This window comes from Daphnia carinata, chromosome 7 (genome assembly GCF_022539665.2).
Source record: "Daphnia carinata strain CSIRO-1 chromosome 7, CSIRO_AGI_Dcar_HiC_V3, whole genome shotgun sequence".
NCBI classification, from domain to species: domain Eukaryota; kingdom Metazoa; phylum Arthropoda; class Branchiopoda; order Diplostraca; family Daphniidae; genus Daphnia; species Daphnia carinata.
Window position 1 is genome coordinate 10276843 of NC_081337.1, and position 14392 is coordinate 10291234.

Sequence of the window (14392 nt, forward strand, 5' to 3'; positions counted from 1 at the left end):
CACACCAACGCGCTGTTGCATGACACCACGCACCTTAGGTGACGATAGCCTAGCAAAAAGCCACAAAAAAAAGGGAAAAGAATTGAACGTGCATTAAGCACGTGTAGCGTGTATTTATGCGCGATAGCAAGTCACTTGTTTTTGCGCAAGATCAAGCAGGAAGATTGCGGCTTATTTTCTCTTTATTTTCGGACGCCATTTGTTTTGATATCCCCCCCCCCCCCCCCCCCCTTTTTTTTTTTTTTTTTTTTTTTTTTTTTTTTTTTTGCAATCGTTTCCCTGATCTCGGCCGATGCGATTGGAGAACGTCATCGAGTCCTTAATGAAACAACAATTTATTTCCGTATACAATTATACATGTTTTGTTGCATAATACGGAGGGAGGGGCGGGCACATATTCCTATTAGCATATCCGGACGTCGGGAAACAATGGGGTTGAGTTTGCCTAGTTTCTTTGAAATAAAGACTGGAAGAATCTTATGCTAAGCTCCCGTAGCTATGGCAATGTTTTGGAGATTCTCGGGAATGGTGCGAAAAGTTGTCCTAGTATGATGAACAAGTGGGATGTGTTGCGTCGTGTTTGAGATGTAATACAAGATGGAGAGGATGCAGCCGATGCTTGAGCAAAGCTGCTGTGAAAGAAGCAGTACTTAAGCTGATTGATAATCTTCATAACGCAAAGCCAGAGATAGGCAAGGCATTCGGCGATGGAGACAAACACGCGCAGTTGTTTTCGACTTTTTTTTTTCTTTCTGTTTTTAAGTTGCACAAAGTACGTACTCAGCCAAGACAAAATTAGGGCTCTAGCATTTAAGGTTTGCGCTCCTTCAAACTCATCTCGTCATAAGAGCTCTCCCGTTGTATGATGGACGAAGCGAGAAGGGTGAACCTCCGTCAAAGATTGGAAACGAGCAAATGTAGTTGTACTTGTCTTTACTATTAATAGCTTAAGAAGTGGGCGAGAAGCGCGAGTGGGGGTGGGGGTGTTGTGTGCCCTATGTAAATCCGCCGGTTCAAAAATAAAATAAAGTCGATGGATCAATAACACAACAGGCCAGGCGATTGACATCAACCGCCATCGTAGTTACCCCTCTTTTGAAATCTCTTGCAACTTTTCTCTGTTACTTGTATGCCGTTGTCATGGAAGGCCTGACGCCGCATGTCGCTTTCCAAGAAATGGCAAGATAAATTGACTGCAACAAAGTTTTCTTTACTAGTTGAGAGGGCCACTGGATGTCTGTTCAAAGATGTGAAACATCACCAGCACTTGGCAATTTTTGCAACCGGGATGGGAATCTTTTTTTTTTTTTTTTGTGGTTGACCTTTTTGAAATCAAGGGACTGTTGGCACAAGCAGCCAACAATGCCTTGCTTAGGCCATTTTTATAGAGATTACACGCAACTCTGTTGTTGTCTTGCTCAATTATAATTCATAGTTTTTCATCTTTTTTTTTAATTCTTCTATCAAACCTGAATCCATTTGAAGTTGCTTTTTTTTTTCACAAACTTCTTTGAAAGAGATTCTTAAATTTCGTATAACAAGCCTAACAAAGTTTCTCTCTGCGTTATTATTGTTGTAAAAAACAAAACAAATAGGATTGCAAAAAAGTAGTACAATAATACTACACTTAAACTAGCGTTGTGGGCGGAAGGAAGGGTATCGAATGTAATATTTGCTTGTCTAGCGGGGATGTGTCGGATTGCATTACGAGGGCTGCGTGCATTAAATCCTTGTTGACTTACGACAATAATACGAATAGCGCACAGGATCTGGCAACTTTGTTGTTCTCCTCGTTTTTGAATTGATCCGTTAGAAGCTAAAAAAAAAAAGGACTGCCAAAAAAGAAAATGATGACGAACAACGGCAGCAATAACATCCGCTATCATCTTCCAGATTCGTGGCTCGTTATCGATTGATATATTAAACCTAGCAACATGTTTCTTCTCTTCGTATACACTAGAGAGATTGTACGTTCAAAAGAACATTGTTGACGAAAAGGCGAGGCGAAAGAAGACGGGGAGTATCTCGCAGGAAAGCGGAATGATCGGGTATGTAAGTGGCGTTACGTCTCATCATCTGCTGATATCAATTTGGGACGAGCACGCTAGATCGGTGAACGGTCGACTAGTTTAGCTAGGTGATTCGTTTGCAATAATGGCCGACTCTCGATGGAAACTGCCATTGTAGCTACTGGCCAAACAGCCAAGCGGAAATAGAAGAGAATGGCGAGAAATGGCGGAGACAGTCTGAGTGAGACAATCATTCGATATTGCTATCCCTTTCATACGATAACAACAAGAACAAAAAAAGAGGGAATGCGGAAAAAAATAAAAACAAAATGGAGAAAGAAAAGCTGGCACGTTCCACACAAAAGCCGCGAGCAAATGAAAATTCGTCGCACGAAACGTTCTCGACTGACCCCACAAACAACTCATGCACAAGTTGGGTGGATACAGTAAATAGAGTATAAAGTAAGTTCCGACAAAAAAAGAGAGAGAAGTTGAGAATGAAGGCAAAGAAAAAAAAAAAGCAGGAATGGCAAGGTAAATGGATGTTGAAGAAAGACGAAGGAGACGATGCCTCCATAACATCGGAAATAACGACGCACGCTGACCGTATTTATGTACACAAAAATCGAAAATGACGAGCTAATGGTCACGTATTCGAATTGGAGCCACAAAAAGTCGAGAGATGAATTCTTGCCTCCGCCTTCATCCACCCCACACGCATCTCGCGTAGACTGCGAGGTTTATATACGAGCCCTGGCATTTGGTTTACGTCGACGTGGGACCTGTTACGATGTTTCGTCAGCAACCAATTCGCCGTCCCGAATCTGCGTCTTTATAATTTACACAGGGAAAAGAAAGGGGAGCGTTTTATCGGATCGTAGCCGGAGTTGGGTGGGATGCTGGATGCACAGGGATCGATGATCGACTAAAGAAAATTAAGCCATATAGGTCATTACCATGTACTATGTAGGATAAAAGAAGGCTGCGCCCTCGACTTCGATGGGGCGCTGGATCATCAATAAAGACACGGTTCACAGGACGTGAACGATCTTCCATTGCCCGTCTATCCTTCACAAGTTGGGGCTACACAATCGTCAGTGTCAGTGTAAAAGCAAACAGACGATCCTTTCGCAAACTTTATATCCTTTCGTCTTTGTGGGCTTCCGCCTCCCTGTCTGAAGTTTGCAATCGTCTCGCTAGATAGACGTAATCGTTTTGTCTTGCATATCCCAGTCACTTTGTCACAATATCTCTTCGCAAGTTACATCCAAACTTGCATTGTCTAGTAAGTGGGTACAAACCGTTTATTCACTCTTGCGTTTTCACTTGCGTTCCGGAGTTCTTAATGGAAAACATTGGACACATGTGACTCTTCATGAATTGGGAGAAGGATCGAGAACGTATTCGATCCGAATGAGGCATCCATTTTTCTCCGAAGCGTCTAGCATGTAGCCTAATGCATAGCAGGTTAGCTACGGGGTTTACAATACTACTTGTCGAAGCGAGAAAGGACTACGCTTCACCTCTATTTCCATCGTTCTATTTTGTGTGCGTGTTTTTCTATTTCACTATTTTGTTTGGCTCTAGGTGGTAGCTACGCTACTGTCCCACCATGAAGTCTCTTGAAATAGAAAGAATGGGTTCGTGAAGAAAGAAAAAAAGAACGTTGTCCGAGTTCATTCAGGACGAACGCAAACTAAGGTCTCGGTGGTAGTCGCTAAAGCAGGGACGTTGTAATTCTGATTTCCTGAAGATGAGTTAGTGATATTATTCCTTCGTCGCTATCAAAATAAGTGGAGGAAACGATTGCGTTCGTGGAACAGAGAGGAGCGTCGGAGAAGAAAAGAAAGTAAAAAAAAAAAAAAAATGGAGGGGGTATCGATATTTATTGACAAACGATGAAAGGTGACATAAAGGGAATTGACGGACCTAATCCATCTGACAGCGGAGGGCATTAGAAGTATGTTTTCTGCTAGATGGTTGATTTGCTTGTTTGGCTGATGTTTTTCTTTTCTTGGGTTCTCACCAAATATTTTTTTTTTTTTTTTTTTTAGCTAGGGTAAATGGTGAGGGTACAACAAAAACGTCTGAAAGATAAATTCCATACACTGATGACGGTAGTGCCATTCGTGGTAATATTGACTTCAGTCTTATTGCTCCTGTGTGTTGTGAGAAAATGTTGCCCTTATTTTTTTTTTTTTTTCGTATTCGTATTTGGTATTGCTGCTGGTGGCCGGGGCGTCTTCCTTACCGCCCTGTTGTTTTTGTTTGCAAGCCGTCAAGTCGACCGAGAATAATAAAAGAACAATATTCCAAAAAAAAAAAAAAAAAAAGACATCCCTTCTCTTTGTGTTGCGCTTTGGAAAAAAAAAAGTTGGCTATCTATATAACTTTTCTGCTAGTTTTTTTTTTTACGCGTGACTCAAAGAGAAGGGTTGCGGTTTATGGATTGATCCTACAGTAGGGAGGCATTTTCGTTTAATTTCTTTTTTTTTCTCATTTAGAATCAGAAAGGGGGGAAAATGCGTGAATTAGAGTAGCGATAATTTATCGCATTCGTATCCCATGTTTACTTAATGGATTGGCACTTGATCGATGATGAAACAGCGTGGGAGCTTTAGCAATTTTTCGCTTTTATTTTCTTGTTGTTTTTTTTTTTTTTTTGTTTTTTTTTTTTAAACAGCGACTAACAAACAGCTGAGGATGTATAAGTTGGTCGAACGAACATCTCGCGGGGTGTCGTGAGTTTCAGTGCTCAGCTGCGGCACAACTATATTTGTATCTGATATCCCATGTAGTTGGATTGGCCAGTGGTGTTGTAATGAAGATGTCGTCTTCGGAAACGATACATCTTCATGGACTCTGTCTGAAGACGTCTCACCCACACGATATCCTATTTACCTCACTGTACAGAACGGAATCAACAAAAGCGAACGTACAAAGCTTTGCTCTCTTGCAAGTTATGTCTATATCAATCGGCTCTGGTGCCAGCTGATAACGTTCCTCTTTCTGTTTGTATTTTTATTTTATTTTTTTTTGTTTTGTTTTGTTTCCCCCCATTGCGTCCCTTGTGTTGTTTCTATCTTTAGGGTCTGTGACGCAGTAAGTCCAAGTCCAAATCCATATGACCGTTAAAAAAGAAAAACACACGCAGATGCGGAAGCCAGAACCTCTATGAGATTTGCGATCCACTGGGACAAAACCTGATTCGGTTCATGCAGTATCTTTGATACACTTTTGAGCAGATATGTAGTAGCGAAGAAGCTTGAAAGACGAAGTGAGATGCAAGTAACCACCTTACCCTCCAGCAGCGGTGCTGCTAATGCGGTGCTAATTTCGTCAAGGGTTTCTACTGGGACGTAGCCAATAGCAAAGTGTTGCTTTAAATGTCAAAAGCGAGGATGTTACTATGTCCTTGCTACTCGTCTAGCTCGCTAATTGGTCTACCGTACACTTTTTTTTTTGCCCCGTTCACCATCATGAAAACAATCCTTTCCGAAACCAAAAGTTTGCACGCTTCGATCATTTTCTTGCCTGTTAGGTACTTGTGAATCTTGGGTAACCAATCAGTTCAATACTCTAGCTGTGAGGTTGCGAAACCAACGACGTAAGCCAATACGTAGAGTTCGTTCGTAACGAAGGCAAATCAGTTTAATGATTAGGCAAGTTTTACGCAACGCAGCTGCGCTAGCGCTAGCCATGCACGCACTTCTTTTATCCACCTCGATGCGTTCAAAGCCACTTGTACCTGCTTGCATTTCTTGACAGGCACTCTTGTAGAAATCGGATATTCATTTTTCCCTTTTCTTTTTTAATTGCGAAACATGGTTTTGAATTCTTTTTTGCACAGCGCTAGTTATATCCATGTAAAATTATATCTAAAAAAAAATCGGAAATCGTGATACGAATTTTTTTGTGACGTACTCATTCGTGACGGTTTTGAAAGCATTTTTTTTTTTTTTGTAACTTTAGAAATCTACGATGATCGGAGAGAGACTTTGTTTGTTTTGACGGCAAACATTTTTGACGCTGTGTACATGAAGTTTTCTACTCTACAGTTCTACAGACTCTATTTTTTGTTGTTGTTTTTCTTTTATCGTGGTGGTGGAGAGGACATCTTTTGTGTTTGCAACAGTGCGTTATTTCTGGCGATTTCAATAAATTGTAGACGATGAAGTGCAGAGAGATGGAGGGCCCAATCTATCACCCTCAATAATTCTTGTCCAGGGCTAAGCGCTCCAAAATAATGAAAATTGATATGACGTCAATGAACAAAATGACTTTTCTCTTTGCTGGCTATTTGAAATTTTTTTTTTTGTTGTTGTGGCCAGGCCGGCTAGCAGTGCCGGCCTCTGCTTGACGTCACCGCATGTGATGTGGACAACGACTTCCAAAGAACACAATGGAGATTGCCTGTTTGTTTTATGTACTGCGTATACATATGTGTGTGTGTGTGTGTGGACCGCGTAATATTATTATTACTATCCAAAGCTGAAAAAGAAAAGGAGGGTGAGAGTGGCCACAGCTGGGAAAAACACCAACCATCGCGCTTAAAAATAAAAGTAAAAAAAAAAAAAAAAAAAAAAACGGCAAAGAGTTTAAGGCCTCTGGGACTGCTAGCTGTTTGCCACTGAACGCGTGTACCGAAATCCCGCACTGCTGTCGCGCTGCCCCTGTATCTATATTCCGCAATGGCGGAAACGCATCGTTGGTGCATAAAACAAAACTGCATGCCGGCTGAAAGTAGAAATATGATTGGATGTTCCATTCGCGCTACCCGCAACTACCCGTACTCGCCTATCGTAGGGGTAGCCGAATGCACTAACTGCATTCACGCAAACCATTAGCTGATGGTGGCCCGTGTCAGGATAGCATTTTGCCTTATTTCATGATCTGCAACAAAGATGCTTTGATTTGTTGTTTGTTGTTGTTTACTCTTGTCGCATTCTCTCTCCCTATGCGGCGTATGACGGGGTCGGCTTGTTCACCGAGTGCCAACGCCCCGCCGGTTTCGTCCACACCCATGTCGTTGGGAATTCGTGTACGAAATCTAATATGAATCGACATATAGTCCACGCCTCGTTCCGTGTCACGTATTTATTCCTGCAGTTTACTTAATTATAGATTAACCCCAGAGTGGGATAGGTCTATAACGAAGGGGGGAGGGGGGGGGTATCGTACCCTTATTTTTTTTTTCTGCTTTTTCGTTAACAAAATTGGACGTGACGGTTCATTACCGTCGTGCGGATGAATCGGGTCAAAAACTAATCCCCCCGACTCACACCTTCTTCTCGAGAAAAGGGGCGAACGAAAAAAAAAAAAAAAAAAAAAAAAAAAAAAGGCATCCGAAAATTAGATGAAACTTGGGCTGTATACTAGCCTGATTGATCGCTAGCTATGCCATATACTGTCTGGCTCAATCGCAGAGCCCGTTTGGCTTATACGTATACCCTGTTACGGAATAAGTTTCCTTCTTCCCGCGTCTGGTCCTGTCCCGCGCCGATTTATGGAAATGCTTGAGCGTGTCGTGAATGTAGAACTTTAGGTTGGTTATTAACAAGACCGAAGAGAAATTGATTTTCTCCTCACCGAACTTCCTTATCGGAAATGGCACTCATTTGTCACTAATCCGCGATACGCAGCTGTTTTCCTATTCGCTAGTTTTCGTGTTACATAATTAATGGCGAGAAAATCACATTGGGAGCCACTTATTTTAGCAAAACAAAAAAAAAATTTATACTTTTGTAATATAAGTACTAAAAAAGTACATGTTACTTGTACTTAAAGACTTGTCTTTTTTTTTTTTTTTTTTCTCCTACAGATCGGAGCTTTGTGGTGGCCAACGCGTTGGCGGATGGCGGGCCCATCATCTACTGCAATGAACGCTTCTGCCAGATGGTCGGCTACACTCGGGCCGAGATCATGCAGAAGCCGGCCGTCAGCGAGTTCTTGCACGGACCGCTCACGTCGGCCGAGAGGTACGTACCATGGCTAGGTCAAGAGATGCACTAGGGTCTTGGGTGAACAACAATGTCCTCTAAGGACCTTTCGTGTTCCAACAGTAGACCTTCTATTTTTCGGAAGGAAAACATGACACTACCTCGTTCCGCTTGATCTTACAAAAAAACTGTTGCAAGATGGCCGTAAGCGATAAAATTGATCCCTTTTTTTTTTTCTTTTAGTATCAACCAGGTCCGTGAAATCCTGTCCAATTCTGAAGAGAAGCAGATCGATATTCTCTACTACAAGAAGGATGGTAAGTGGAAAGTAACTTGTTCTTCTTTTCTTTATTTCGTTTTCTGGTTGGGAGGGGAGAGGGCAGCCTTTAGTTGTGCAAACAAGTCTGAACGAGAGAGGCTCAAAGAACTTGAAAGCGCTTATTTGCCGAAAAATCATATCGCGTGTATGTTTTATAGCGGTCGGGGAGCGAAAGTGTTTGTGCGTCTATAGGCCAATTTCACGACGATCCTGCCGGCTAATTCCCGGTGGATCTTAATAGGAAAGTGCGACTTGCTCCCGCTATGTAAGCGACTTGTGTTGCTGTGGAAACAAAAGTAAGGAAACGATGGGCGTGGATGTCAAGCTGCTTCATTTCCTCTAAAAAGGCTGAGCCAATCAGTCCGACCTGGACGACAATGATGATGAACGCCCAAGGCATCCCTATTTAGCAGTTTGCTCCTCCATCTCGTACAGCTTACGCGCAATCCGTTGAAGACATTTCGGATTTTGTTTCTCGATGTCGAGCCCCATTAAGCCGACGGGCTGCATAAACCACCTTTTCAACACCACCGGCGGTTTTGCGATCCGATTTGCATATCAACGGGTCATTGAATCTCATTCCTCCGTGACGCCGTCTGGCTGTCAGAACCAACTGGAACGTTCACCGTAAATAGCGTAAAAATTGTACGTATGCTTATCGTCTGGATGTATACACGACAACCGTTTAGGATCGTACGGATAGTGGCTAGCCCTTCGCATTTCCAGGCGCTTGTCCCGCGGACATGCCCCTGGCCGGCGGTGCGGGCGCGCTATTTTTAAGTCGAGGGATAACTGAAGAAAAACGTCAACGACCTCGCAACGACTAAGCCTCGGCCCCGGTAATAATGTGAGTAGGAGAATTCCAGAATAGGTGGACTGGCCGAGATGGTTCAAAAGACCTGACTAATACGAGCAACAGGGGAAAAAAAAAAGGAGAGACGATGGAACGCCGACTCATTTCACCTTGTCTCCCGTGCCTAATGATTTACGTCGCTACAAAAACGAGTGGCGGAACGTGAGGTATCGTGTGTGCGTCCAATATGATTAAGTAAGTCAAGCAAAGTTTTAATTGGAAAACAATGCGTGAAGTAGTAGGGGAAAAAACAGCAATTCATCATCTGAAAGCATATGTATTCCTCGTTCATTTGAAAATCGGCCAAACGGAACGGAGCTAACTTTAACGAAGTTTTGTCACGCTCGCTGAATCACCATACGCCGCTGATAATGTTGCGTTGCTCACCTCGCCAAATTCAAACAAGACAATTCTGTCTCCGTTAAAATAGTTCAGACTTTTTTTTTTTGAATTATTATTTCTTGTTATTATTTTTCTAAACTTTTGCTACTGCGTTTCGTGTTTTCTTTTCAACTATGCGTTTATATTTGGCCGTGTAGCGTCGTCCAATCAACACGTGTATCGAATCATCAGTAGCGTCGACAGCGTAGGCTGTAGGACGTAATGTTTCGCCTGCGTCATTATCGTTTCTTTTTTCTTTTTCGTCTCTTGCGTCCAGGATCTATCTACTTTTTTTTTTCATCTACCTCCCTTCATTCGCCTGTCTCTCTTGTATTTTTTTTTTTGTTTTTTTTTTTTTGTTTTTTGTTTGAGTGATGGGCCATCAGTGGAGGTACAGAGATGAGCGTCTCCCGGGGAACTGCGAACGGAGAACGGGACGACTTTCCACGAGAGAGAAAAGCCAAGTTATAGACGTAGATGATTGGATCTGAGGGATATATGATGTCTTCTCATAGCACACAGTTTGTTATGTTGCTGGCCGTACTTTTGTATTTTCAAACTAATATTCGATGACCTGTGCAATTCTTTCGCTTTTTTTTCCCTATATTGCGACGAAATGGAATGGAATCATCGAACTTAATTCTTTTTCTACCTCTCTTTGACAATTGTCCTCTGCGAAAAACGACAAAGGTTCGTTTTCTCATATCTGCTGGCTGTCGATGTGCCTGCTCGCAAGTTTTTCTCTTATCCAATTCCATCATTGATAGAATCCTTTGAACATACACACTGCCATGCAGTAGTTATATGTTGCACACAAAACTGATTTGATAGAAGGATGATTGAATTTTGGGTTGTGTCCGTCTCCAAAGCAGCAGCAGCAGCCAGCAGCTCTTTCACTCAATCGTTTATGCTGTTGTGGGCCAGCAAGGGAAACTTACCGTCACCGTTAAGCACTGCGCGTACCAGCTAGCCCGTTCTATAGCGGTTACCAATCAACCAGATGGCTTTAGATTGAATCTTTCCACGTTTCGCTCTGATATTCAATCTCATTCCTATCTGTCTTTGATGGACGTATCTCATCTTTCGCCTCGTTGCCTATTGACGACTTTGAAAAATATTTTTCCCTACCAGTTAGACGGATAGCCAGGCCACATTTTTCCTTTGATCTTGTGAAGAGACACGTCAAGTGGGCCAGACGTATTCCGCATTATCCCGCAACTCCGTCTGCGCCGCCCGTAGCCTGACAACCCATCACCGTCGTAACCACTTATTGGTCGTATCGATCTGCGGCAGCAAACAACGCGCTCCGCTTTTCTTCCTTCCCGTTTTTTTTTTTCTTTTGTTTTTCATCACGTTGCTAGAAAATACTTTCTTTTTTCTCCTTGTTGCCATTTAGTCTATAGTTCGAGCTAATGACAACAGTGTCGGGTATATAACGCTGGGTGAGAGGGAGAAGGGGAGGCGGTAAACAACGCGGCGCCTTCGTTCATGACGCCTCGAAAAAGAAGTAGTAAAGAAAGAGAAGGAGAAGAAAAGAAAAGAAGCGAGTCAAGTCAATGAGGCAAGGCGGAGTTAAGTACTTTCTGAGATAAAGAGAAAGTGGATGGGTGAAAAGTTGAGAGAAAGCAAAGGACGAAAGGCGAGAAGAGAGAGACTCTGGCTCGTACTTCATGGCCTTCTTTTCTCTGTGCTGCTCCAATGAATTTTCTCGGGGAAACGCGCAGATTGCAGATCTTGTGTTGGTTGTTAAAAACAAAAAGTCTCTTTTTTTACGCTTTTCCTCTATCACAAATCAGTCCCGGTAAATCAAGGACGCGATACACTTTACGCGGGATTTTTTTTTTCTGGGGGGGATTTATTTGATTTTATTGTTATTATTTTTTTTTTTTTCTCGCGTTCTGTTTTTAGACCTTCGACCACAGAATGTATAATACGTTGTTGATTTCTAAGTTTATTTTTGATGGCTCCCAACTCTGACATTTGGCGAGGAACGTGTTGGCTTGGGAACTGGCCATTTTGCAGCGCGGTCTTATATGGTTGTCATAATGTTCATTGCATAATGCGCTACTTCTTGGCCGGATGGCAGAAAAAAAAAAGTGTATATGCGGCAGAATTGGTGCTGGAACGGAGCCACAACGGCGTAGATTAAAATAAAAGACGAGAAGGCAAAAAAAAAAAAATAAATAAATAAGAGGAGGTAACAATGAAAACAGTAAAAGAAAAGCCATTTTTCGTGGTAGCGATACTCAGCTTTTTAGCGATTTTACAGGGAACTAGACGCCATTCATGTTTTTCTGCTCTATTCGAGAAGTCTCTATAAAAAGAAAAGTGTCAAAATGGAATAGAATCTTATGGACGCTTACAGATCGATCAATTGATGCTGATCGGTGGATCGTGTCTACGTGAGGTGGTCAATTGCGAATCACATCCTTGGCTCACTGCGACACACAAAGCGATTGACAAACATATCAGGCACAGCTCTTTGGGTCCCGACTGGTTGGCGCGGGATGCCAAGTGTTCCGCATTAAATTGTGCATTTCCCCCCGTTGTTTTTTTTTTTTTTCTCTTTCCTTTTTCGGTCTAAAGAAAAAGGGAACAAAATCAAAGATAGGGAAATAGAAAATAAGATTCGCAGCAAAGACAAAAGACAGATATGATTATCTTGTCAACCAGCGAACCGATTTCAACTGAGACGATATCCTCCCCCGACGACTTGTTTGTCTCTCAAATGATGCCGTTTCTTTTAAAGTTCTTCTTGATCTCGCACACACTCTCTCAGTGTTTTTCCTGCCTTTTTTTTTCGCCCCGTTCTTTATTTGTTTATTTTCGTGTTTGGCTTTCATGAATCTTTTAGACGTCCATATACGCACGAGTTTTGACTCTGATGAGCAAGCGAGTGGTGCGTGGAAGATTATTCCTGTTTCCCTCCCCCGCCCTCGCTGTCTTGGCTTCGCTTTCTTCGCCTTCATTTTGCGTTCGTGCTGGATAACAATGTGCAGGATGCGACTCCTGCATTCCGCTCCTTTTCTCTCCCTCGCCAGTCCGTCTATCGGTTAGGATGGGGCCAAATATGAAAATGCATTCGACAGGCCGCAGAAGAACGGCGTAGGAGCCAATGTGCAACCAATCGGCTCATGATGAATGGATCGTCTGCCTCATTCGTCAACTTTCCTCCGACTCTAGTTCTCTCTATTCTTGCGCTCCGTGCCGCCAGTTGCCGCTTTCATCAACACAAATAATGACGATCTATGGTATTTTTTTTTTTTTTTTTTTTGTTCACCAACGGATGATTCTGGCTCGTTCCTCCCGACTTCTTTCAGGAGGGGCCCGATCATTACAAGTCTTTTTCGACATGTTAGACTTCACTTGGCCGCTTGCTGACGCTAATGTACTCGGCTTGTTTGATGTATGTTTGATGCCCTTTATACAATGCTCAGCTGTCGGGAGGGTCTCTAGTAGCAAAAAAAAAAGAAACTACCGATTCAGTGAACCGTGACAGTTTTCTCAACTTGGACTGTGTTTCTTTGACCTGTTGGCGTTTTTTTTTCCCGTTCGGGTTATGTCTACTGTAGTCTACAATAGGTTGTGACAGGTGATGAAAAAGCATTAGTATGCCTATTAAGAAAAATAGGGACAGTTGGACACAGTTGTGGGTATCTGCTTGTACGTTACGCACATGTTTTTCTTTGGTTCGGTATTTATAGCAATGCCGATATTTGATTTGTCCAGGGTCTAGCGAAAATAAGGAGACGTAATTCCTTTTGCCAATAAGATCAGAATAAAAAAGGCAAGAGCTTATGTACCTGAAAAAATGCACCAACATTGTGGTATAAGAGGAGCGGATTCCCGAAGCAATTCCCGTAATGCCAGTGCCTTGTGTAATACATGTCACGTTGCAGCACTCTTCCCGATGAACTCGGATGCTACCACGCACAAAATTCATTTTTATTTAAATTTTTTACTCGCTCGACTCGTTCCTTTTCTTTTTCTTGGATGTTGTAATTATTTAAACGAAGTCCCGAGCTCTTCGCGTTTTTGTGGGCCATCTTTTGTGTGTGACCGTGGCAGGCAAGTACAAGAGCCAGTTTTCGTTATCTCTTTCGGCCTTTTTTCGTTGCAACAGAGCAGAAGCGAACTGTCGATTGTATGGCATTGCATATTCAAAAAACTACCAGAAGAGGACTACGACTCTCGAGAGATCCATTGATTTGGTGGGGCTTCGTGAGCGATAGAGGCAGTGCCGCAACGACTCTTTCGTTTTGTTGGATGCTTCTGTCGGATGTGTGTGTTATCGTTGTGACAGAGTGCGGTGACACGTCCGTTACTCGATCGCGGTACCGGCAGCTGCTGCCTTGCCTTTCCGTTCGAGTCAATAGACGTCAATACATGATCTTAAAAGGCGGGATCGGGAACGGCAAGCGTATTGAGTATAGCGGATATCTTTGAATATTATAAAAGCAGACCTTAAGATGATAACGTGCAAAACTGTGATTACGTTTTCTTGCGCTATAAGACAGAGTTGTAGTGCTGTGAGTGAGGGCGCAAGCTTTTGCGATAGCAGCTGGGGGTCTTTCTCGGAAGAGGTTCAACGTAGACCAAAGGCTCTGCATCTGATGGGTTGCTGTCGTTTTCATGCTGATTTTTTTTGTTTTTTTATTAATCAAATCTTCAGTAGGGCAGAACGCGAATTTATATGATTGCAAGATTATTTTCAGCACCATGTGATGTCTTGTTTGATTATTCTCACGCATCTTTTCATTAGACTCGTTTAGCGATTTTAATTAGATTGGCCGGGAAGGAATGGAACATCCTCCTTCGAGCCGTCACAGGTGGAAATGTCTTGTTTTACAATCATCTCTACCAAAACGAAAGCTTCTCAAAATGCCCCTTT

The 14392-nt window shown here is 42.6% G+C and overlaps 1 protein-coding gene across 7 annotated transcripts in view; it reads left to right on the forward strand.

Annotated features, from left to right (window-relative positions):
* The window catches only part of LOC130687183 (potassium voltage-gated channel subfamily H member 6-like), a 63522-nt gene that overhangs the window by 13255 nt on the left and 35875 nt on the right, over nt 1-14392 (forward strand). For all 7 annotated transcript variants that reach the window (XM_059496011.1, XM_059496013.1, XM_059496012.1 and 4 more), the window contains exons 2-3: nt 7831-7987; nt 8192-8265. In XM_059496011.1, coding sequence (XP_059351994.1) covers nt 7905-7987; nt 8192-8265 — 157 coding nt within the window. In that variant the 5' untranslated portion in view covers nt 7831-7904. The remainder of the gene's footprint in view (nt 1-7830; nt 7988-8191; nt 8266-14392) is intronic.